A 26910-nucleotide genomic window follows, 5' to 3' on the forward strand; every position below is an offset into this window, starting at 1 on the left:
ATTATGAAGAGTGGAAATTTCTGATTGAAGGAACTGAGGATCACAAATGCAGAGAGCACGAAGAAAGAGGTTATTTGTGTATCGTTCCAGTCATGGTATTATGCCTTTTTTTGTTATTAATGGGAAGTACAATGCCTGCACTTTAAAGGAGGGGTTTAGGATATTGGCAGTTTGGAGGGACATCTCAACTGTTATCTGAGCGCCTCTGCAAAGACAGTGATTATGTACGAGTGATGGTGAAAGTGTCGAATGATTATGAAAGTTTTTTTCTTTCTTTTTGGGTTGCCCTGCCTTGGTGGGAAGCAGCTGACGTGTTGAAAAAAAAAATGTATATACACAGGATTCCTAAAATGGAAAAAGTGAAAGACTTTGATTCACCTTGATCAGTTAATAAGATGCATGAACTTGCAGCTTTGAAATAATTACTTTGCTTAATCCTCCTATTCATACACTGTACCTTTCTTTTTTATTTTCTCTTTATGAGAAGAGGTTGTGCATATTCAGTACATCTTTGTAGCATTCAAAGTTGACTCGAGCTGTATACATCAATTAAAGCCACTAGAATTTATCAATCAACTAAAGCCAATTATTGTACTAGAATTTATGAATCAAATAAAGCTAGATACTGTACTAGAATTTATGAATCAAAAAGAACAGGTGACCCTCATTTTATGCTTCATTTAGCATGTCTCTCATTTGGCATCTGTCTTAAACTTAATCAGGCCATAAAATTTTAATTATACATACTAAAAATCTTCAATACACTGCAAATCCTCCTGATCACACATGGCAACTGGAAATTGCATACACAGAATTACAAATAGAAATATAGCATAACAGTGAATTTGCATAAAGCAAGGGAGACCTGTACTAAAATTTATGAACGAATAAAGGTAAGTACTTTTCCAGCTAAGTTTAAGATGCACTAACATGAGTGAGAATGGCAAACTGTCTCACCTGCTTATCTGTGCCTAACAGTATAGCCGAGTAAGAGGACTCTCTGGGTGCCAATGGCTGTGTTTGAGATGGAAGTTTTTGATGCGAGGCTGTGAAATTTGCAGTCGGTAAGTCTGACAAGCTATCTACTGATGGCTGTCGTGCTTCTTCCCAGTTAGGTGTTGGAGATGACCTACCACTACCCACGCTCTCGCTTGAGTCAGCACTCTGAAGCATTAGAAATACTATCATTAGTCTCCTCTCTCTGAGCTAAGGTGTGCATGCACACTATTTTCAGAGTCCTCTGGAGTACAATGCATAAATTGCCAACTTCTGTGATATAGCTGCTTTTCTTAATGTCAGAACCATGTATAATAGATGAACATCACTACACTCAGCCATCATATAATGAAGTGTTCATATAACCCAAATTTGCTGTCATAAGTACACAAGAATGGAGGAACACTGCAACACAGACCTACTGGCCCATATAAGGAAAGGCAAGTCCTTTTAAAAAATAACCATTCCTGCTCACCCACTTGTTCAGCCTTGTCCCAAAGCTGCCCTTTCTCTAGTAATGTACTGTATACCAAAATTAAAACCACACTGATTATGGTTTACAACTACGAGGTTGAGAACCAACCTGTCCTCCACATTTTCTACTGTGGATGTGAAAATTCATGCTAGAAATTTCATGATATGCCCTTACAAATTGGCTATCCTAATTGAGTTGGATATTACATTTGCATAGCATAGTATTTATCCATTAAAGTGCTGGGTGTGTGGTTAATGCAAGGTACTGAAGTATGAAAAATTTAATTTCTGTGAATCAAGCACAATGGGGCAATTATCCAGTTTCAGTCTCCTGTTAGGTTTGTGTGTGCCAGCTGGAGGGGTTTGTTGACCAGATCTCAGCTGATGCCTGCACACCTCTTGGGATATTTAAATAGGGTCAAGTATGTCATATCCTCAACTAACACTTTTCTCTATAGTTTCCTTAGAAGGAGCAGGTTCTTGTTCTACAAATTCTTGTAATGTATTTTTATGTCTTATAAATTTTTTAAGCATCAGCACTATGGTAGAGCCAGTAATCAGAAACATCTATAATGAGTCTCAGTGATAACAAAAGTGTACTGTCCATAAGGAGAACTGTGATAATTTAAATTTAGTGTAGCGATAAACACATTATTCTTAATATTTTCAGTATCATGTGGTACCATTTTAAACTTCTATTTATTAAAAGTTAAAAGAAGAAAAACTACATTTCTTCATTTTCAGGTTACCCTGCCTTGGTGGGAGATGGCTATAGCGTTAAAAAATTATTTAATGCACAATTATTAAATCTTCATTTACCAGATATTCCCTAATACTGATTTACAAGGGAAGTGACATGGTACAACATTTTATTACTAACCAAATCACTGAGATTTTTCTTAGCTTACTCATTCTCTCTTCTGATGGGTTATCCTTTATTTCAATAACACAGTAAAATAGTTCAGACATAAATACACAGTATACTGAATACTTACTTTAATAGCATTTGTTCTAGCTGTTTTATGATTGTCTCTGTCTCGATCAGATTCTCTATTGCGTATAGGCTTGAGTGTGTATGGCAGCTCAAGTGTATTAGGCTGGAAAATGTCTCCTCCAAAGTTACGCCCTGCTGGATCTTTACATCTTTTTAACCCTTTATATTTGGTACTAATTTCAAAACCAGAATTATCTTCATTTTGGTTTGTTGTGTGAGAGCCTTGGCTAGGAGGGCTTTTACTGCCTGAAGTTTTAGTCTTACAAGCCCTTCTCTTAGTTGTCTTCCCACTCTGACTAGATGTGGTCATATCTGACGATTTGCTTGATTGAGTATCCTGTGGATGATGGTTTGTTCAGCCATTACATTGTTTTATGCTAATATTAGTAAGAAGAGTATTGTTTTATAAAAAAAATGAGATATTTTAAACTACAACAATTTTAAATTTTAAGCAAACTTTTATAATATGAAATATTTATGATGTACCTGGGGTACCTCATCACCCTACTTTAATACAGAAAATGCTGCACACACAAAAGCAAGAAATGTCAAACAATTATTCACTTACCCGCTCACTGATTGACAAGTCATCAGTATTTGAACTTTCTGTTGTTGTTGAAGACGTTTCTTCTTCATTGCTTTGTTTAATGCGTCTTCTTAACTTGGGATAGGCTTCGACAATGTGTAAATCAGTTTCTGTACCCACAGACTGTTTCTGTATTGAAGAATCATCTCTATTAGAAGCATTTGAAGATTTCTTGCCAACTGATGAATCACTAGTTTCTGTGTTGCTTTCATCCTTTTTACCCACAGCTCTCTGAAAAAATCTAGCCCATGACATAGATTCTAAACTTCTGTTGTTTCCTTTGGTATTACTGCCTTTTCCTTTGCTACTTTTACTTTGATTTTGCATGGTAGGATTATCAGATATACCAGAGAAATCATCTCCAACAGACTGACATGACTTAGAATCAGACTGCTTTAGATACTTTGACTTTGTACTAGAATTTGTGATCTGATTGTTGCCTACTTTTTTACTACTAGTTCCTGAGCATGGTTTCCGCCCATTAGTCATTAAATCACCTAATGGTGACACTGCTGACATTTTCTTGTTACTGCTATTCATAAGTGGACTGGAAGTCTTAATATTTTCTATGTGTGTGTGACCATTGGCAAAACCATTTTTAACAGACATATTTTTGGAATCTGCATGGCTTATCGTTCTTAGATCGAATACTTTACCTTTGTCAAAGCCTGGCATATGCCCATTAGCAGGTAAAGAGGTGGTCATAGCTATTATTGTTGTCTTAAGAATATGGTCAGCTTCTAGGGCTGAAAGAATAATTGCCCCAATCAACATGGCAACCATTAGGGGAAGTATGGCATAATAAAGAAGTGGTTCCCATGTTGGTCTTGGCACTGCAGCTCCACATTCTGCCAATAGATGTGTGGGTACTGTTGCAACCAGAGAGTATTCAACTCTTCCTGGTTCATCTTTGGTAACCCAAACCATTCCTTCATCAAGACCTCCTATGAACCCTAAACTGGTGTGAATGACTAGCCGCTGTTGTATCTTGGAGAGAGTGAAGTCTGGTGTGAATGCAATATCAATTTTGTGACTACCATTTGGGGCTAGTTGAAATCCCTCACAGTTAAGAACCTTGAACCCATAGCCCTCGCATGGTATGTCATTAATGTTGAAGCCCCACACCTGGACGGGGAGTTCCCCAGTGTTGCGTGCCATAAACGAACGCTTCACTGTAAAGTTGGGTTGATAATATTTTGAGCTTCTGGCATCTGAGGAAAAAAAAAATAAAGTGAAAAGAAAGGAGATGTGAAGAAGGTACTCAAGGAACTACATATAATAAAAGTCATTGAACCTGATAACATATTCCCATGGGTACTGAGGAAAGGAGAAGACCCACTTTGAGCCCGTACACAAAAGACACTCTCTACCAGGAATAAATTAAAAAAGATGGCATTATTGAAAATTACATATCCAAAGGAACAGCACCAAGAGCTAGAGCCCACCAAAAATAAGCAGTTAATTATGTAATTACAATATCATAAATGAAAACATTTTAGTCAAGGCATAGAACACCCAAAAAATATGAAGGGCAATCATATACAGGTCTCCCTCAACATTCGCGAGGGTTAGGGGATCAAGAGCCTCGCGAATGTTGAAAAACCGTGAATGTTTGGTGCCCCAATATATTGTAGGGAAATATAATACAATACTGCTTCCTTAACTTGTTGAACCGTGAACAACCATAAAATACATGAAAACTTCATAAACTGTACTAAAAATATACATGTTATGCTTTAATAACATGTATGTTATTAAATACCACAGACTCCACCATTGCCTCCACCAATGCCTCCACCACTTCCTCAACCACTGCGAGTCCCTACTACCCTCCCTCCGACCCCCGCAACTGGCAGCCAGCCCTCCCACCACTCAGTGTGGTGAGTGTTTTGTTTGTTCATTATTTGCTATTAAACTACAGTATAAATAATGTAAACCCATTCATGACTGCATATTGGAATGGCTATTCAGACAGGTATTGGACGGTGACATCATGTGTTTACTCTTGAACACAGCAAAGAATCAAGCATTTCTGCTACTGCAAATAATAATAATAATAATAATAATAATTAATAATAATAATAATTAATAATTAATAATTAATAATTAATAATAATAAATAATAATAATAATAATAATAATAATAATACGATATAATTGAAGAAGGAAATTGTACAAAAATACGAGGGAGTGGTTGACACATCGTCAGTGTGGCTTTGTTTATGTTGGAGTGAGCATTAGTCTCCGTGCTCTTCCAAACATTTCACAATAATTCAGCAGTTGAGGCAGTGGTATTTAATAACATATGTTATAAATAATAATAGTACATATTATTAATAACATGTATTATTATTATTAATAACATGTATGTTATTAAATACCACTGCCTCAATCGCTGCCTCAACCACTGCCTCAACAGCTGCCTCAACAGCTGCCTCAACCACTGCCTCGATTACTTCCTCAACAGCTGCCTCACCCACTGCCTCAATCGCTGCCTCAACAGCTGCCTCAACCACTGCCTCAATCGCTGCCTCACCCACTGCCTCAATCGCTGCCTCAACAGCTGTCTCACCCACTGCCTCAATCGCTGCCTCAACAGCTGCCTCACCCACTGCCTCAATTGCTGCATCAACAGCTGCCTCAACCACTGCCTCAACAGCAGCCTCACCCACTGCCTCAATCGCTGCCTCAACAGCTGCCTCAATCGCTGCCTCACCCACTGCCTCAATCGCTGCCTCACCCACTGCCTCAACAGCTGCCTCAACCACTGCCTCAACAGCTGCCTCAACAGCTGCCTCACCCACTGCCTCAATTGCTGCCTCAACAGCAGCCTCACCCACTGCCTCAATCGCTGCCTCAACCGCTGCCTCAACCGCTGCCTCAACCACTGCCTCAACCACTGCCTCAACAGCAGCCTCAACAGCTGCCTCACCCACTGCCTCAATCGCTGCCTCAACCACTGCCTCAACCACTGCCTCAATCGCTGCCTCAACAGCTGCCTCAACAGCTGCCTCACCCACTGCCTCAATCGCTGCCTCAATCGCTGCCTCAATCGCTGCCTCAATCGCTGCCTCAACAGCTGCCTCAACAGCTGCCTCAACAGCTGCCTCAATTGCTGCCTCTACCACTCCAGTCGCACTCAATCTACAAGCACCAAACAATGAATTATTGTGAAATGTTTGGAAGAGCACGGAGACTAATGCTCACTCTAGCATAAACAAAGCCACACTGACGATGTGTCAACCACTCCCTCGTATTTTTGTACAACTTCCTTCAATTATATCGTATTTATTATTATTATTATTATTATTACTATTGTTATTATTAGCAGTAGCAGAAATGTTTGATTCTTTGCTGTGTTCAAGAGTAAACACATGATGTCACCGTCTAATACCTGTCCGAATAGCCATTCCAATATGCAGTCATGAATGGGTTTACATTATTTATTCTGTAGTTTAATAGCAAATAATGAACAAACAAAACACTCACCACACTGAGTGGTGGGAGGGCTGGCTGCTAGTTGCGGGGGTCGGTGGGAGGGTAGTAGGGACTCGCAGGTGGCGGGAAACTTGAATATGATTTGGCGGCTGGGAATTTGGTGGCTGGGAATTTGGCGGTTGGGAATTCGCGAATGTGTGAAGCCCGTGAAAGCTGAAAACGTGAATGTTGAGGGAGACCTGTATGTGCATAGGTCTAAATACGAGAAGATGACAAATCATTAAACCACTCAAATATACTGTATTTACAAAAAACTAACCAAATGTACTTACTATCACAGTCTTTTAAGTGTTTGGCCCCAATGTTGAAGGCAAGAGGCATAGTTGATCCTGGCTTGCGATTGCCAAATTTTAAAAATCCTCTCCCGCCTCGGCCTTGTACTAGCATGGCATCTATCACTGTCAAGTTATTCCGTACCAGTAATACAGTCGTATGTATTTTTTCATCAGGTGGTGTAAAGGAAAGCCAAACTTTAACCTACAAAAGTAATATATTTTAATTACTGACTGATTCAGTTAATGTACTAGTAACATTTAGAAACAAATTCTCTAGTTGTACATTTTTTTTTTAACACATCAGCCGTTTCCCACCAAAGTGGGGTGACCCAAAAAGAAAGGACATTGTGAAAGAAAATGTTAGTAGTACTGGGGACTGATTCAGCAACCTCACTTGTGTATACAAGCTCATATATGATAATTCCAAAAATTTATGTTAAGCAATATACAGTGGACCCTCCGTTTTTGTGATTAATCCATTCCAGAGAGTGACGAAAGCTGAAATTCACAAAACCTGAAACCATTTCCCTATAATAAATAATGTAAATCCAATTAATCCATTTCAGGCACTCAAAAGTATAAACAAAAAATACATTTTATAGAGAATACAGTGGTACCCCGAGTTTTGGCCACCTCCCAACTCGAACAATTATGTAAGTGTATTATTTTAAGTGCTTTTGGAAGTGTATTTTTGGGGGTCTGAAATGGACTAATTAATTTACACTCTTCATTACGGAAACAAATTCGTTCGGTAGTGGCACTCAAACAGCCTTCTGGAACGAATTATGGCCAAAACTCCCCTCTCTCTTCCTCCTCCACTTTGGTACACTGCTACGATTTCTTTCTTGAATTCTATCATGTTTCTCACCTTTTTACCAAAGAGCTGGCACTAGAGCTTTCTTTGGTGGCAAAAAACAATGGATTACGAAATGTTTCGTATGACCTCGCAGGCTTATGTTCACTCACCAAGAAACCATGCCAGACTGACTGAGAATTCGTGTGAGGGAGGCTTTGTGTGTGCGCGGCCACTCCGACATGTTCTGTGCCACTGATGAAAACAGAGGAAAGTAATGAAAACAGAGCCTATATTTGTATGAAAAAAGTTGGCAATAACTGAAAATCCCGAAAACAGAGCCTAACAAAAATGGAGGGTCACTGTATATTTTTTGTGCCCAAGTTCAGGTAATTTAAGCTAATTTTGTTTTAGCTTTCACATATAACTAACTTCATAGCTTCTAACAGTTTAACTTTTTGAGTGCTTAATCACTGCTGCAACCTAGATGTTTACTATACAAATTCAAATATATTCACCTCCACAAATGTTGATATTCCAAACATTTTCACACTATTTGCTGAATCTTATTTTGTAAACATGACAACTTGTAAATAAAGGCTTGTGTATCTTAAATCAGAGGCTCCTATAATGTACAAATTTCTTTTTTATCTTAAAGTAACAGTTGTAGAATAGGAATAATGACATAATTGTCTCAGCAAGTTTTGTTTATATCTGACATTTCTTCTCATGTACATAAAAGGTAACTGTGCATCCATATTTTATTCTTCAGGAAACATGAGATGCATTTCCTGACATGGGTCTTGGTTGTATGATCACCTGCTAACAGAAGCTTATGGTCATGTGACAAACTACTACTGATGAGCTCCAGTTCACCACATCAAAAATTAAAGATCATACCTTATAATATGGATTGATTTTCTGTATTATTCTGCTTTTCTTACTACTACTACTATTACTAAATATATTTTTGGTAGATTCAATATTATCATTAAAATGATGGGGAGGGAGGGTTAAATTCTTTGGGGTTATACAGCACCAGGGAGAATGGGAGGCATTCAAGTTAGATCTAAAGAAGGGGAGTACAGATCCAATTCCTTGTATCAAGAGTGCCTCAGCAGCATCAAGTACCACCCTACTCCCCACACAGAGCAGGTTCTGCATTAATTCTGATTTACAACAATTCTGTAGCAGTCTCATAAATCTTACCCTAACTCCAGGTTCAAGTATTATGGCAATACTATCCTTTGCAACTCTGGTCTTGAATTGTTCTTCTAAAGCTCTTCGATGTTGAGCCAATCCACTTATCTCTGGTGCAGGTGGTGGCATAGTTCCTCCTCTTGTTCCTGCACTACTAATGCTATCAGCATCTATTAGGGTGAATACATCGTTTGGATTTCCCCCTCCACCACCTTCCTCATTCAATAGCGTGTGTCCACTGGGCAATCTGTTGAAAGATGACATGTGTACTTTAGATAATTATAATTTGATCAGATTAAGAGAAAATATTTGAGCAGTGATTAATTACCTCAGTCTCCATTTTCATGTCTCTTAGCATGATTTTTGTGCATACAAACTGAACATCTTTTATATATTCAAGAAAAACTTTACTAGCAATTGTTTAGCCTCAGCTACCATGAAAGTATTAGTTGCAGACAAATACTGTATGTGTACTTTTCCCTCATCAATGTTTTTTCTTTGGATACACTAATGTTATTTGGTGACCCATTCTTTATATGACTGTTTCTCCATTTTTCCTTCCTGTGTGTCTGCTATTTCATGTCTTTTTTTTTCACTCATCTGTCTCACATACACACTATACGCTCTCCAAACAATTTTGTATGATTGTAAAAGGAATGTGCTTCATTAACCCCTTGACTGTCGCAACCCCCAATCCTGAGGTGTCTCCTGGTGTCGTATTAAAGAAAAAAAAAATTCTTATGAAATGATAGAGAATCTTTTCCTGATTGTAATGACACCAAAAGAATGAAATTTGATGGAGAACTGACGGAATTACACTCTCACGAAGTTAGCGGCCTCGGCGATATTTACAAATCAGCGATTTCACCCACTTTAAGCCCTATTTTCGGCTAATTCCATTGTTCCAGTTGACCAAACTCATAGCTATTTCTTTAGAACTCCGTTTTTTCTATCAACTGAGTACAAGAAACTGCCCATTTACCGATTTCAACTACCCAATAACGTGGTCAGAAATTTGCAATTTGGCCAATTTCATGAAAATTAAAAAATATGACAATTTCAAAATAAGGCCCAGAATGAACAATGCAGACATTCCTGGCTCTAAAATAGCATTTTCTTTGTTCATCAGTCATGTCTCCAGGCCCCTCTGATATTACTCTTGCTTTCTATTTTGAATTTTTATTCAAACAAAAAATAGAAGACTTACTGTTATGCAGACTACTGCAATACTGTAATAATTGTACAGATAATGTCAACCCATTCATGACTGCATATTAGAATGGCTAGTTGGACATTTATTGGACAATGACATCATTTATTTACTTCTGAACATCGGCAAAAATCAAACATTTCCCCTACTTTGAGCTCCATTTCCAGGTTCTTTTTATAGTAAAACCAATAAAAATCACCTCTATTTCTATAATATGTTTTCCATTCTATCAATGAGAGCAAGAAAATGAGAATACAACCATAAATACTATACGAAAATAGACCACAAAGTTGGCATTTTAATTAAAAAAAAAAAAAAAAGGGTCAGTTTTTTTTCTCATTATGCACTGCATGCTCCAGGATTTTTATGTGGTGCACACTGACCATACAGACCCATTCTCTCACATGTGGGCCTACCAGCTTCCTCCTGCTTGATTTGAAGCCACTAGAATTCATAAGTATATATACGTCAAACACGGTGGCTCGTAAGACGTATATATATGACCGAAACAGTCAAAGGGTTAATGTAGTAGTCAATATACGTACAGATTTGCTTATCTACCAACATGTCAGTAGATGGGTGTATAAAAGGCGAAGTGAATCATGGAATGGAAGGGATGAAAAGTTTATCAACAGAAACTGAAATGTAGATAAAAAATTCATTACTAAATATTTATCTGTACTGTATTCAATATTCTCACTGAGCTCCTCTATTTCAAACTTTATCTGTGTCAGTTTCCCTCATATACTTTCTTCCTTTCCCTCTTTAAAACTTGTCATGGTTATCCCAAGTTATAGCAGTACGTTTTTTCTACACACCCTCACTGGGGTATTTAAAAAAAAAAATCCACTGTAGAACACATTTAAGTGTATGCTCAAAAACTCTGCATGATGATGTAGCTATTACAAACGCTCATGAAACATTTTGTGTGAACTACGACAAGATGTGCAATGTGAAAAATGATGCAGTACTCGGACCAGCAAATATGAGAAAAGAAAAATCAATAATGAGCAATATAACAGTAGAAAGGAGATAAGATAAAGAGCATTTGCCAATTAGACACTGCAGAGTTATATGCAGTTGTTTTAAATCAATAACAAATGTACAGTGAACGAAAAAATGATCAGTTTTAGATCAAGGCTGTATTATAATTTTTTTTTTTTTTTTATTATCACACTGGCCGATTCCCACCAAGGCAGGGTGGCCCGAAAAAGAAAAACTTTCACCATCATTCACTCCATCACTGTCTTGCCAGAAGGGTGCTTTACACTACAGTTTTTAAACTGCAACATTAACACCCCTCCTTCAGAGTGCAGGCACTGTACTTCCCATCTCCAGGACTCAAGTCCGGCCTGCCGGTTTCCCTGAACCCCTTCATAAATGTTACTTTGCTCACACTCCAACAGCACGTCAAGTATTAAAAACCATTTGTCTCCATTCACTCCTATCAAACACGCTCACGCATGCCTGCCGGAAGTCCAAGCCCCTCGCACACAAAACCTCCTTTACCCCCTCTCTCCAACCTTTCCTAGGCTGACCCCTACCCCGCCTTCCTTCCACTACAGACTGATACACTCTTGAAGTCATTCTGTTTCGCTCCAATCTCTCTACATGTCCGAACCACCTCAACAACCCTTCCTCAGCCCTCTGGACAACAGTTTTGGTAATCCCGCACCTCCTCCTAACTTCCAAACTACGAATTCTCTGCATTATATTCACACCACGCATTGCTCTCAGACATGACATCTCCACTGCCTCCAGCCTTCTCCTCGCTGCAACATTCATCACCCATGCTTCACACCCATATAAGAGCGTTGGTAAAACTATACTCTCATACATTCCCCTCTTTGCCTCCAAGGACAAAGTTCTTTGTCTCCACAGACTCCTAAGTGCACCACTCACTCTTTTTCCCTCATCAATTCTATGATTCACCTCATCTTTCATAGACCCATCCGATGACACGTCCACTCCCAAATATCTGAATACATTCACCTCCTCCATACTCTCTCCCTCCAATCTGATATTCAATCTTTCATCACCTAATCTTTTTGTTATCCTCATAACCTTACTCTTTCCTGTATTCACCTTTAATTTTCTTCTTTTGCACACCCTACCAAATTCATCCACCAATCTCTGCAACTTCTCTTCAGAATCTCCCAAGAGCACAGTGTCATCAGCAAAGAGCAGCTGTGACAACTCCCACTTTGTGTGTGATTCTTTATCTTTTAACTCCATGCCTCTTGCCAAGACCCTCGCATTTACTTCTCTTACCACCCCATCTATAAATATATTAAACAACCACGGTGACATCACACATCCTTGTCTAAGGCCTACTTTTACTGGGAAATAATTTCCCTCTTTCCTACATACTCTAACTTGAGCCTCACTATCCTCGTAAAAACTCTTCATTGCTTTTAGTAACCTACCTCCTACACCATACACTTGCAACATCTGCCACATTGCCCCCCTATCCACCCTGTCATACGCCTTTTCCAAATCCATAAATGCCACAAAGACCTCTTTAGCCTTATCTAAATACTGTTCACTTATATGTTTCACTGTAAACATCTGGTCCACACACCCCCTACCTTTCCTAAAGCCTCCTTGTTCATCTGCTATCCTATTCTCCGTCTTACTCTTAATTCTTTCAATAATAACTACCATACACTTTACCAGGTATACTCAGCAGACTTATCCCCCTATAATTTTTGCACTCTCTTTTATCCCCTTTGCCTTTATACAAAGGAACTATGCATGCTCTCTGCCAATCCCTAGGTACCTTACCCTCTTCCATACATTTATTAAATAATTGCACCAACCACTCCAAAACTATATCCCCACCTGCTTTTAACATTTCTATCTTTATCCCATCAATCCCGGCTGCCTTACCCCCTTTCATTTTACCTACTGCCTCACAACTTCCCCCACACTCACAACTGGCTCTTCCTCACTCCTACAAGATGTTATTCCTCCTTGTCCTATACACGAAATCACAGCTTCCCTATCTTCATCAATATTTAACAATTCCTCAAAATATTCCCTCCATCTTCCCAATACCTCTAACTCTCCATTTAATAACTCTCCTCTCCTATTTTTAACTGACAAATCCATTTGTTCTCTAGGCTTTCTTAACTTGTTAATCTCACTCCAAAACTTTTTCTTATTTTCAACAAAATTTGCTGATAACATCTCACCCACTCTCTCATTTGCTCTCTTTTTACATTGCTTCACCACTCTCTTAACCTCTCTCTTTTTCTCCATATACTCTTCCCTCCTTGCATCACTTCTACTTTGTAAAAACTTCTCATATGCTAACTTTTTCTCCCTTACTACTCTTTACATCATCATTCCACCAATCACTCCTCTTCCCTCCCGCACCCACTTTCCTGTAACCACAAACTTCTGCTGAACACTAACACTACATTTTTAAACCTACCCCATACCTCTTCGACCCCATTGCCTATGCTCTCATTAGCCCATCTATCCTCCAATAACTGTTTATATCTTACCCTAACTGCCTCCTCTTTTAGTTTATAAACCTTCACCTCTCTCTTCCCTGATGCTTCTATTCTCCTTGTATCCCATCTACCTTTTACTCTCAGTGTAGCTACAACTAGAAAGTGATCTGATATATCTGTGGCCCCTCTATAAACATGTACATCCTGAAGTCTACTCAACAGTCTTTTATCTACCAATACATAATCCAACAAACTACTGTCATTTCGCCCTACATCATATCTTGTATACTTATTCATCATCTTTTTCTTAAAATATGTATTACCTGTATTTACACTGTATTATAATATGTATACATTATCAATTTCAGATTGCTACATCAGGTATACATCATTAACAGTGATACAATGAGATGAGATTGTTTTAACATATATCTACCATATTAGTTCCATTCCCCTTCCTTCCTTCCCACTCCTTATTCCAGTTCCAATCTTTCTCCAGGACTACATTCAGTGGCTAGCTTTCCATATTTTTTTTTTCACTTTAGCCACACCTATATTCTTACCACTGATAATTTTTATAGTTCTATATAAAAAAACTTAACTGAAGTTCAAACTTTTTTCATATCTGGAGTTCACATCTTAGAAATTTTCAATTATTTACTATTACCAGTTTTTATAATAGATTAGTTTACCCTCCATGTGCTTTTGCCGAATTTTCAACACTATAATAAATTTCCTTAAACCAATTTTTTATCCTCAACCATGTATTACCTCACTAATTACTTATCTACACTTTCCAATGACTATCAGCATTTCATATTCCAATCTTTTCGCTCCACTCTGTTGCAAATATTCACTTCACCTTTGAGCAAGAGAATATTGCAGTTGTGCTTAGGCCAGAAGCAAGCACTGATGCACAGATGTCGACAGATCTCGTCACTTGTTAGATGATGCAGGACTTTCTTGAATTTGTATGCACCATTTTTTCTTGAAGCAAGAAAAAATAGCCTAAAGTATTTGAGAAATTACAGTGAAATAACTGCTTAGTACTGAAGGTAGAGTACAAAATTCATTTGAGTATGAAATGCATGAGGATAATTAAAAATAAAACTACAGTAAAGCACAAGTGATACGAGTAATAGGGAATATACAATATGCCCTCGTAAGATGTTTAATGGTAGGTAACCAAGTAATGAAAAAGATGCCTAGACTTAGTATAGCCAAGAACCAATGATCTAGGAGGAGGCTGGTATTTTATATTTCTTTCTATATTGATCTCCTCCTCCTACTGAAATTTTTTGCTTAAATAACATACAATACCACAATAGCCTAGTCTCTCTTGCAATTATATTTATTAGCCCCTACAGATGTGGATGTTAAAGCTCTATACCCATTTCTGTATGAAGAAATAAGTTAATATAAGGGACTACTGGTACAACACAGGTACAGTACAGTGATTGTTGAACCTTAGAAGTTGGTAACTACTACGTGCACCAATATATTTTAAATTGCCTTCCGAGTCTTGTCTTGTATAGCTCTAAGACTGTAAGCATTATACAACTTAAACTTCTCCAACAGGTATTTTAAACTTTACTAATATTATCTTTATTCTTCAGGTTATATTAATATAGCCCTATATTTATTAATTTACCATCCTGCCAAGTGAGTGTAAAACGGAAACCTGTAATTATTTTACATGGTAGGATTGCGGGTGTCCTTTTTTCTGTCTCGTGAACATGCAAGATTTCAGGCAAGTCTTGCTACTTCTGCTTACACTTAGGTCACACTACACATACATGTACAAGCAAATATATACACACCCCTCTGGGTTTTTCTCTATTTTCTTTCTAGTTCTTATTCTTGTTTATTTCCTCTTATCTCCATGGGAAAGTGGAACAGAATTCTTCCTCCATACGCCATGTGTGTTGTAAGAGGCGACTAAAATGCCGGGAGCAAGGGGCTAGTAACCCCTTCTCCTGTATAGATTACTAAATTTAAAAAAGAGAAACTTCTGTTTTTCTTTTTTGGGCCACCCCGCCTCGGTGGGATACGGCTGGCGTGTTGAAAAAAAAAAATTATTAGTTTATTATTATACCTTTACCATGACACTACTTATTAACCCTTTGAGGGTCCGTCCCGTAGATCTACGGCTTTACGTTCAGGGTCCAAACCGTAGATCTATGTCATGAGCTCAGCTCACTCTGATAAACTGAGTGGTACATTTGGGCCTAGATATGAGAGAATACATCTATGTGGTATGTGTGCACCACATAAAACAGATCCTGCAGCACGCTGTGTATAATGAGAGAAAAAAAAACAAATCATGATTTTTCGATTAAAACAGCGACTTTGCAGTGTTTTTTCGTATGTTTTTATAGTTCTATTTGCGATTTCTTGGTCGCATTTGATAGAATGGAAGACATATTACAGAAATAGAGATGATTTTGATTGGTTTTCGCACTGGAAATGGCTTGAAACTGAGCTCAAAGTAGCAGAAATGTTAAATTTTTGCCGATATTCAAGAGTAAACAAACGACCTCACACGTCTAATACACGCCAGCTGGTGGGTCTAATATGCATTCACAAATATGGTGATGATATTTATACAATTATTACAGTATTGCATAACAGTAAATCTTCTATTTTTTGGTGTGAATAAAAATTCATTATGTGAATAAAAAATCAAAATGGAATTTATTTGTAAAGCCTCAAAACGTAATTAATGAACAGAGGAAATGTTAGTTTAGTTCCAGGAATACCTACATTGTTTATTCTGGACCCTATTTTGAAATTGGAATATTTTGAACTTTGTGTTAAATTGGCCAAATTAACAATTTCCGATCACTTTAATTTGTAGTTGAAACAGTTGACTTGGCCATTTCTTGTGCTCAATCGATAGAATAGAAGTAATACTAGTGAAATAGCTAAGAATTTGGTTGACTGGAATAATGTATTTGGCCTAAAATGGGAGTCAAAGTCGGGAAAATCGCCAATTCGTAAATATCGCTGACACATCAAAATTCGCGAGAGCATAATTTCGTCAATTTTCCATCAAATTTCATACTTTTTGTTTTATTACCTTCACAAAAAGATTCTCTACCATTTCATAAGAAAAAATAACAAATTTTTTTTTTGAAAATTCTTGGACACTGGGCCTTGGACCCTGAAGGGGTTAAAATGCATTCAGCTGATTCATTTACCTTTTATGAAATAACTAATTAAATATTTGAGTATCAATGCAATTTTTGCTCCAAGAGTTATTGATGGTACTGTTTCATAATTAAACAATATGATCACTATTGTTTTATTACTATTTTTATTGAACAAAAGTATTAAATACATCTTTGTTACTGCTGTACTGTATCTATTAACACAGAGAAGTTTGGGAGTACATAATAATAACAATAATAATACTTTTGTTTTTCCTTATGGGCCACCCTGCCTCGGTGGGATACGGCCGGTGTGTTGAAAGAAGAATAATAATAAACATGCCAGGTGATGAGAATAAAGTTTAGGTAATTAAAAACTGGATATCAGACTGGAGGAAAGATGAGAATGTATCTAGACATTTGAGAGTGGATATGTCAGCCCATAGGTCAATGAAAAGTGAGGCAAATCACAGTATAGAAGGCTAAAAAAAATATAGGTAAAACGTTGAGGCATCTGTGGAGGCAAAAAGGATAATGTATCACGAGTATAGTGGTACCACTAACTTTTTATATGGGTTCAACACATGGTCTTTAAATGTTTCAGTGAGGAGGAGGAGGCAGCTGGAGGCAGTAGAGATATGTTTGAGAGCAATGTGTGGAGTGATTATAAATTTGGAACACTGGTAACAGATGATAGTGGGGGCTATGAAAAATATTATTCAAAGAGGAAGCATTGTTGAGATGGCTTAGGCATTTAGAGAAAGAACAGAATAAGATAAATAGTGTAAAGTCTGGGTTGGAAGTAAAATGGAGTAGTGTTTACCCCAGAAATAACTGGAGAAAACATGTGAAGGAAGTTTTCTGTAGTAAGTGGCTTAAGCCTCTAGTTGGCATGTGCGAGTGTTATTTCAGAATGGAAATAAGTGGTTTTAGGATTTTGACAAGGGTTGTAGTGTGAATATTGTAATATTTATAAAGGGATTCAGAAAATCCTTTTATAATTTTTTTTTTTTAATGCATCAGCCATTTCCCACCAAGGCATGGTGATCCAAAAACAAAGAAAAACCCCAAAAGAAAGAAAAAACTTTCATCATCATTCAACACTTGCACCATCACTCATGCATAATCACTGTCTTTGCAGAGGCACTCAGATACGACAGTTTAGATGTCCCTCCACACTGCCAATATCCAAAACCCTTCCTTCAAAGTGCAGGCACTGTACTTCCCATTTCCAGAACTCAAGTCCGGCTAACCAGTTTCCCTGAATCCCTTCATAAATATGTAGGACACACAGTGCTTGAGCTAAGGGAGGGGTAGGGAATGTTGCAGTTCAGAGAGTCATCTGATGTTATTACAAACTTCTGGCAACACAAATATACAATGAACGATAGTGAATGTTTTCTTTTTGAAGGTCACCTTACCTTGGCGAGAGACGGCTAGTATGGTTAAAAAAAAAAAAAATCCTGTATATGGTTTGATATAATAAAGCAACTGTTTGCAAGTCAATTTTCATGAAAGAATAATGGTAAAAAATAAACAAGTCGAGTGATGAACAAAGTCTGCAAGTGTAAAGTGTTCAGGAAGTGTAGAGATTCTGGAGGTGTGCATAATAAAACTGCTGAACTTTAGTGCCTAGTGTTTAAATCTGCCTAACGATGGACAGTGAATAATGACCCCACGAATCATCTTCATAGAATGAACTGCACATTTTCAATCAAGCCATCATTCTTGGGTTCCATGTATTAGGTACACAGTAGTATCAAACAGTTCAAAGTTACCAGAGCCAAGGTAAGTCCAAATTTCTAGTACTCATATATTACGAAAACTGCAGCATCCTGTTTTAAAACGTGTCTCAGACTTTCAGGTTAGCAGTTTCCTGAGCCTATCATTTATGAGCAACTGCCCAACATCAGGTACAGTTATGTGACTTCTCTACCCGAGATAAAACTATAAGATAAATTAATATCATATAAACTATAATAAAAAAACACTACAAATTGTCACAAAAACATATTGCAAGTTATTAAGTTTCTTAGAATAGCTAATTCCCTTATTCTCAATCACTATTACATTACTCACAGGCACACTACATTGTCTCGGGCACTAATCATCATCTACCATCAAACTTCCATGTATATAGTACACTTCCACCACAACTACCTTAGAGAGGGGCTATTTGCTCAGGGGGACAATGCATAATAACTTACAGATTTATTTCCATTTTTACTGAAATCAGACCTTATTAGTTAATAGACACAGCCAGTTTCAAGTATTATATAAAATGAAAGAAAAAATCAAGTTTATAAAGCTTTAATTTTGCACCTCCTTGTGTTGTGTTGAACAGAAGGGTGTATAAGTACTGTAATTTTATTTAGGTCTTCCAACAATTTCTGTTGTTAGGCAAATTTCCGGCCCCTCCTAGAAAAGGAAAAACTTGCCCATCCTTCTAATTCCCTAGATGTCTTCCAAAAATACAAATATTTAATCCAGTAAAGAACCAAACTGCAACATCCCCAAAAATCCTATAACTGTAAACACACTACTTATCCAACTCAGAAAATTAATAATGGGTAAGTGTAGGTAATTAGAGGCAGTCTGTATCTAGCGTTCATAAAATTTACCCTCCAGGTAGATGGTCAGAGCAAAGTGCTTTCTTAACACAGTTTTATAACCTTATTAGAACAATAAGCCCAGAAATAATAAGAGAAAGGCTACAGATCCAACCAAACTGCCATGGACAACAGTAGCAATAATTCCTGGACAAACCTATTTAAAATTAAACAAAAATTAATTCAATTTATATAAAAATTAAATTACTCAAGAGTACAAGAATTTTCTGGGGTATATTACTTGAGATAATCAATACTGGTTTGCACTAAACCAAAATGGTAATAGTCTGTAACACTGCCTAAAACAAAAACTACAATTTACAATATCCCCCACCAAAATAAAAACAAGAAATAAAGATGCTTACTGATGATGTATAATGGAAAGGAGTTGTTGTGTTGCAGGATAGTGATGAAGCAGCAGAATCTGTGCCACTACAGGCACACTGGCTGGGTTCTCCACAAACACATCATGTATGCTTGTGTTCAGTACTTGAGTTAAGGGTAAGTTCAAGTGTTGAGGAGAACACAAAACTGGCCACTTCAGTGCGGCCTACAATAAAAACAAAATTAAAGGACAACACTTTTCATCCAGTATTTATTACTGCCTATTTCTTAGTAAAAGAAAAAGTTTTTTTCCTTTATTTTATTAGTAATCACAATTCATTGAACTACTTATACATGAAGTCACTTCCTTCATGAATAAATAAATCTCAAGGAGAATAAGGTGTCAAAAGATAAAAATTCTAACCTGTGCAGTGAAGTGAAAGCCATGCACCTCTGATGTATGAAGTACTATGGAAGTATTGAAGATTGCTGCAGAGAGATTGAGATATCGACTTCGTAACGTTGAATAAAGGCTGGTATCGGTGTCTGCCACATGTGAAGTCAAAGAAAGTGTATTCACCCATTGCTGCCCAGCTGAAAAATATATTGTAATTAAAAAAAAAATCCAGATTTTGTATTGGCCACTCAAACTTATTTGAAAAGTTATTGCTCTGTAAACTGAGTTTACTAATGTAACGTACAGATCTAGAACATTTTATCGAAAATATGCATCGAAGACAATATAATTGTAGACTGTATCTGGGAAGATGTTTTTAAATTTCCATTCAATTACCATATAATGTACCCACAACAGTTTTCTTGAGGTGTCAAAGACCTAAGACAAAAGTCTGAAAAATACAAGAGTCATATCATCAAATAAAGTTATGGCCTCTCAAAATGTAAATTGAAAAAGCTGATAAACTTTACTTTTGATCAGATTGTTCTCTGAATCCAATTTAAGCAATCTCCTGAAAGGTTTAATAAATCTTTGTCTGTATTGAATTAGACCACAAACACATTTCTATACTGCTTGACGAGTCATGTATATATCCAAACCTTTATATTACTTTTACGTACAGATTTACATTACCTCATTTTTTGCAATTTTTCTATATTCATGAATGCTTTCCTAGTATCTCCAGATCATTCATGAATTTGTTGTAAAATTATTACTACTGTATGTAGAAACTACTCACTCCAGTTTCTTCAATACTGAACATTCCTTGCTTTACTGGTTAATACTGTTACCTTACTTCCAATGAGAAAGTAATTCACAAACTATTATATGGTTTTCTTACTCTTGAATTACTGTAAAACATGTGTGTGTCAATAAAGCAATTAACATCTTCAGTGTCCAAAACCCTGAAGTTAAAACTGCTCAGTGTAAAAAAAAAATATATGGTAGAGAATCATTTTCAGAACATAATGACACTGAAAGTACAAAATTTTATGGAAAACTCATGGAATTATGCAGGTACAAGGTTAGTGATCTAGGAGCAATTTACGCACTGGCAATTTCATCCACTTTGAGTCCAATTTTAAGCCAATTCAATAGCTCAATTTCACCAAATTTTTAGTTATTTTGCTGGTATGCCTTCCATTCTATCAACTGAGCACAAAAAACTGCCCAGTCAACTATCAAAACTACCCTATACAGTGCACAGAAGTTAGTAATTTGTCCAACTGTACACAAAATTAAGAAAATCCAATTTAAAAACAGTCCAAAATACACACTGTAGACATTACAGACACTAAAATATTTCCTATGTTTATTAATCCTATCCCCAGGCCTCTCCTATATTACATTTGCCTTCAAATAAACACCCTGCCTCGGTGGGATACTGCAGTGTTTTCAAATAAACACCATGCCATAGGAACATTAGAGGGGAAAAAGGTACATAACAGCTCTGCAGTTTTAATGTTACCAAAAAATAAAAAATAAGAAGGGTTAAAAGACCCAAAAATATATTTTTAAAATGCAGTAGAACCCCCATATCCACAGATTCGGTTTATGCGGTTCCAGGTATCCATGGTTTACTATGGCCCGAAAGAAACCCTTAATTTTGCTGAATAACAGTCCCAAAGTGCAAAAATTGTGATGCTGACAAGTCTTCAAAGCCTAAGAGAAGCCATGAAGTGCTTCTCATTAGTAAAAAAAGTGCTAATTCTTGAGTTATTGTGCATAATTTATCAGTTAAACTGTACCACATGTATGTATGTATGTATGTTAAAAAAACCCACACAAGTACGGGGTTTGCTACTATCGGGTATCCACGGTAGGTCTTGGAACGTATTCCCTGTGGATATGGGGGGGGGGGGGCTACTGTAATCCTCCTCTTCCTTACTGATATTCTTTTACACTGATATTCTTTTACAGTGTACAATTTTATTAAATTGGGAGATTGTTATATCCTAAACTACAGTATTTGGTCAAAATTTTGCATAAAAAAATTCAAGATGACAGATTAGCTCACCTTTGCCTGTTAGTGGGAACCCAGTGTAGCATTCAGTGCCACATTCAACTTTGGGGTCAAACACTAGCCTTCCAATATGACTTTTGTGTCCTGGTTGGAGGGTGGCTGGAGTACTATGACTGGGCACATAAGAAAACCTTGTGTCTGCTGGTAGGGGTTTGACTTCTTTTACTGTCATTGGATGACCAAATGTGGATAGAATGTGTAAATTTTGATAGGATATTCTGCCCTGAAATATATTATATGAAAAGAAAAGATAAGTAAAAAAATACATCTTTTCACCAAGAAAATGATTATTCTTTAATGTAGAATGAGTAATATCTTTAGTATACATCACTTCCCACCTAGCAATATTATAATCCCTTGTTTTATTGGTAATTCTATTTATTTAAAAACTAATTTGCATTCTTTATATAAAAAATTAATAAACCAGTTAAATAATAATTAAGCTTAATACTTACTGGAAAGGCATTATTGAATATTAGTGTGTTTGGTACCACACTGAGTGAGCCATCAGCTGTACGTAGTCGAAAGGGAATCTTGATTTGCTCAAACTGTGTTTGTACAAATGACTCTGCTATAAATATACCTTCAGTGTCTGGGGTAAGTACTCCAATTCTGAATGCTGCATAGTGGTTAGGCTTCAAAAACAACTGAAAAAAAAAAAAAAACTTAAGCCAATAATTCTTAATAGGGAATTCCAATTAAGATGTGGTTATTCTATTAAGACAATAACAAAAGTTAATTCAAACTTGGTCACACTTGCAAAGGAGAGCCAGTTTTCAGGAATTAAAAAAAAAATTGCTGGTATTAACAAAAATAGGAAGGTATAAAGTATTAAGAATAAAAATCCATTCTGGCTTGCTCGCTCTCTCTCTCAACAAGATATTCCAGAAAATCAACTGCTAATTTATGGAAAAAATACATGGGTGAAGTAATAAGCCAATGTTCTTCATTTAGGCTTCACATTGATGCCTATTTCTACAGTTCATCAAAAGCTTCACTTTCTTTGTTATAGACAAAGAATGACACTATCTCTATGTTACTAGAAATGGAGCAGTCTGCAGGTCATCAACATGAATTTGGCAGGCAGAGGTAAAAATAATGGTAGAAGACACAACTCAGAGTAGAGTATCTGAAAATCTGGTATAACCCAAGCTAGATGCATCCCCTTGCACCATTGCCCTAAGGATCAGGTAGGAAGCCAGGTCAATTACACAATTAGTATGGCTTAACTGACAGAAGATTATGAGGGAATCAAGTGACACTCTGGCCTGGATGGTTACCCTATAGACAATGTTTATGTACTGCATTTATTAGATTCTTATCAGTTGCATAACATAACATAAATACTTACACTCTTTGATGTGTAAGTCATGTTGTTGCGATTTTTTATGGTTGTTACATTGCCTTCTTCAACTCCCATTAGCTCCACTGCACTTCGTGTTAAGTTTGAGCCCCAGCCTCGTAGTCGAAGCTCTACAGGGTTCTCGTTAATAACATAAAAATAAATATCACGCTGATCGCCCATGCCTAATGTCCCGAAGTCTAACCATGAATCACCGCCCAGTGGAGGAATGTACTGAAAAAAAGAAAGAAAAAATAAGAAATGAAGCAACTCGTAATATAAGCAATGTTAAATGAAGTGACACTAATTGCAAACTTTTCTTGCAGGTACAGTGAACCATTAAAATACAGTGGACCCCCGATTAACGATCTTTTTTCATTCCAGAAGTATGTTCAGGTACCAGTACTGACCGAATTTGTTCCCATAAGGAATATTGTGAAGTAGATTAGTCCATTTCAGACCCCCAAACATACACGTACAAACGCACTTACATAAATACACTTACATAATTGGTCGCATTTGGAGCTGATCATTATGCGGGGGTCCACTGTATTGGTCTTTTAAAGTAATGGGGAAAATCTGCTGGTAAATTGTAATATAACTATCAATTGAGAGTACAGTACTATATTAGGTGTAGAGTATTTAACCCGTAAACAGTCCAAACGTATACATACGTTCACTACCCCAGTGCCCCGAATATTTTGAAAAATATTTTTTTTTTCTATTATTGAAAAAAAAAGAATATTTTTCTAAGTGTTATATGATAAAAAAAAAAAAAAATTAGGGTTAGTACTTCCCGAGATATGAGGCCCAGAAGTTGGCACTGGATGCTCACGTGACAGCAACCTCAAGTCCTGCCGCTTGCACAAGTGTTGCCAATATACCTTTTTTTCTATTTTTCATATTTTATATAATTTTTATGTTCTGATAATTACAATTTATAGTAGTTCTTGTCATTTCATACCCAATCTTTGTTCTGACACTAATATTAGGTACCGAAATTGTACTCACATTGTCACAAACACACTGACAGGTGGACATTTACACCTGCCTTGGTCATTTACTATTGTCTTGGAATATATACAAAGTATTTATAGGTCCCAGCAATGTTCTGGATATGTGGAAGTATATAATAATGAGGAGGAGGAGGAAGAGGAGAAGGAGGAAGAGGAGGAGGAGGAGGAGGAGGAGGAGGAGAATACGTAATAATAATAGGTAATAATTATAGGTAGTCCTAGGTAGAAGGTTGGTAGACAGCAATCGCCCAGGGAGGTACTACCGTCCTGCCAAGCGAGTGTAAAACGAAAGCCTGTAATTGTTTTACATGATAGTAGGATTGCTGGTGTCCTTTTTTCTGTCTCATAAACATGCAAGGTTTCAGGTACGTCTTGCTACTTTTACTTACACTTAGGTCACACTACACATACATGTACAAGCATATATATACACACCCCACTGGGTTCTCTTCTATTTTCTTACTAGTTCTTGTTCTTGTTTATTTCCTGTTATCTCCATGGGGAAGTGGATCAGAATTCTTCCTCCGTAAGCCATGCGTGTTGTAAGAGGCGACTAAAATGCCAGGAGCAAGGGGCTAGTAACCACTTCTCCTGTATATATTACTAAATGTAAAAGGAGAAACTTTCGTTTTTCCTTTTGGGCCACCCCGCCTCGGTGGGATACGGCCGGTGTGTTGAAAGAAAGAAGAATTATAGGTAGTAGGTTGGCAGACAGCAACAACCCAGGGGGGTACTACCGTCCTGCCAAGTGAGTGTGAAATGAAAGCCTGTAATTGTTTTACATGATGGTAGGATTGCTGGTGTCCTTTTTTCTGTCTCATAAACATGCAAGATTTCAGGTACGTCTTGCTACTTCTACTTACACTTAGGTCACACTACACATACATGTACAAGCATATACTATATACATACATACCCCTCTGGTTTTCTTCTATTTTCTTTCTAGTTCTTGTTATTGTTTATTTCCTCTTATCTTCATGGGGAAGTGGAACAGAATTCTTCCCCCATAAGCCATGCGTGTCCTAAGAGGCGACTAAAATGCCGGGAGCAAGGGGCTAGTAACCCCTTCTCCTGTATGTATTGCTAAATGTAAAAGGAGAAACTTTCGTTTTTACTTTTGGGCCACCCCGCCTTGGTGGGATACGGCCGGTTTGTTGAAAGAAATAGGTAATAATAAGTTCCCTTGAAGTATGAAAAACAAAGTCCACCCCTGATAGTGACATGATAAGATGAGATAACATTTGATAAGAGCTGACGTTTGATGAGCATTCGTGAGGGTGCAGTGATAAGACTTGATAAGAAAAGATTAGGGCCTGCTTTGTTTTCGCTGGTACACAAACATGTCTGTATTTGTCTGTCTGTCAAGCTCCCTGTCTATCCATCTAGCTCTCTGTCTCAGAGAGAGCCACAAGACTGGCGTCATCACGTTTACTCACATCTTCAAGCAGAGTATAGCACTTTGTCTGGATTTTTTGGGTTATCCTAGGTAATTTACACTATGTGTACTTGTATTTATGTGTACCTGTGAGACAGAGATAAACAGACAGAAATAGACAAAGACAGATAAAGACAGACAGAGAGAGAGAGAGAGAGACAAACGAAGATAGAGCCAGACCGCCAGCAGCTGGCCAGCCACACAGCTGGCTGCCATGTAGCTGGCCAGCCAGCTAGACAGCCAATCAGCTAGTGAGTCAGCCAGCCAGGCAGCCAGCCTGCCAGAATTGTTTCTCTTTACTTAGGGCATAGGTTATAAGACATTCTGAAAGGGTGTTGCACAAATATTGCACAAGGGTTATTATCGAGGTTTTTTAATATTTCCTTGACCACTTGTGGCCACATCCACCTCACAGCCACTAAACTCAGGGTAAAAATCACTTTCCTCTTAAAATGGGAGTGTTAATACTACATGACATCAGTGAATCTCTGGTGTTTGCTGCACTGTTTGCTGTAGCTGGCACTCATTTGAACTGGTGCTCCCACAAGGTACTAAGTGGTCCCAGAATTTTTTAATACCACACACACTGATTGTTAGGACCCATTCTATGCTGACAAGGCATCGCAGGCCAATTGTGCCAAATTTGAAGGCAGGAAAAATAAAACGTATATATAAGTTTCGGGCACTAGCAGTAAAAACGTATATATACCTTTGGACCGTTTACGGGTTAAGTTCTGTTATTTGCTATTTAATATTCTGATTTAATGGACATCTGGATAACCTTCCCTATTAGTCTGTTATATCAAGAGTTTACTGTAATTTTATGGCACTGATAGGGAATTTTGGGGGGATCTTGACATTTAATTGGCATATATTCTAGGCGATACGCTTTCTTGATGTCCCAAGAATTCATTAACAATTATTCATATTATTACAATCATAACTAAGTGCTAAACATTTCATTAACAAGAAAACAATTACAGTGGACCCTCGACATTCGATACTAATCCATTCCTGAGAGCTATCGAATGTCGAAAATATCGAAAGTTGAATTAATTTTCCCCATAAGAA

General features: G+C 37.2%; 1 protein-coding gene across 6 annotated transcripts in view; it reads right to left on the reverse strand.

The window, feature by feature from the left end:
- Tmem131 (Transmembrane protein 131) overlaps window positions 1-26910 on the reverse strand; it is a 301352-nt gene that overhangs the window by 14038 nt on the left and 260404 nt on the right. For 5 of the 6 annotated variants that reach the window (XM_070098189.1, XM_070098185.1, XM_070098190.1 and 2 more), the window contains 10 exons: window positions 23398-23622; window positions 22502-22693; window positions 22041-22269; window positions 19991-20160; window positions 19608-19792; window positions 8826-9063; window positions 6821-7025; window positions 3033-4261; window positions 2466-2801; window positions 958-1164 (listed from right to left, as the gene is read on the reverse strand). In XM_070098189.1, the coding sequence (XP_069954290.1) occupies window positions 958-1164; window positions 2466-2801; window positions 3033-4261; window positions 6821-7025; window positions 8826-9063; window positions 19608-19792; window positions 19991-20160; window positions 22041-22269; window positions 22502-22693; window positions 23398-23622 (3216 nt within the window). The remainder of the gene's footprint in view (window positions 1-957; window positions 1165-2465; window positions 2802-3032; window positions 4262-6820; window positions 7026-8825; window positions 9064-19607; window positions 19793-19990; window positions 20161-22040; window positions 22270-22501; window positions 22694-23397; window positions 23623-26910) is intronic. The other variant, XM_070098186.1, reaches the window with a different exon arrangement.

The sequence above is a fragment of the Cherax quadricarinatus genome, chromosome 61 (assembly GCF_038502225.1).
Source record: "Cherax quadricarinatus isolate ZL_2023a chromosome 61, ASM3850222v1, whole genome shotgun sequence".
Classification (NCBI taxonomy): Eukaryota; Metazoa; Arthropoda; class Malacostraca; order Decapoda; family Parastacidae; genus Cherax; species Cherax quadricarinatus.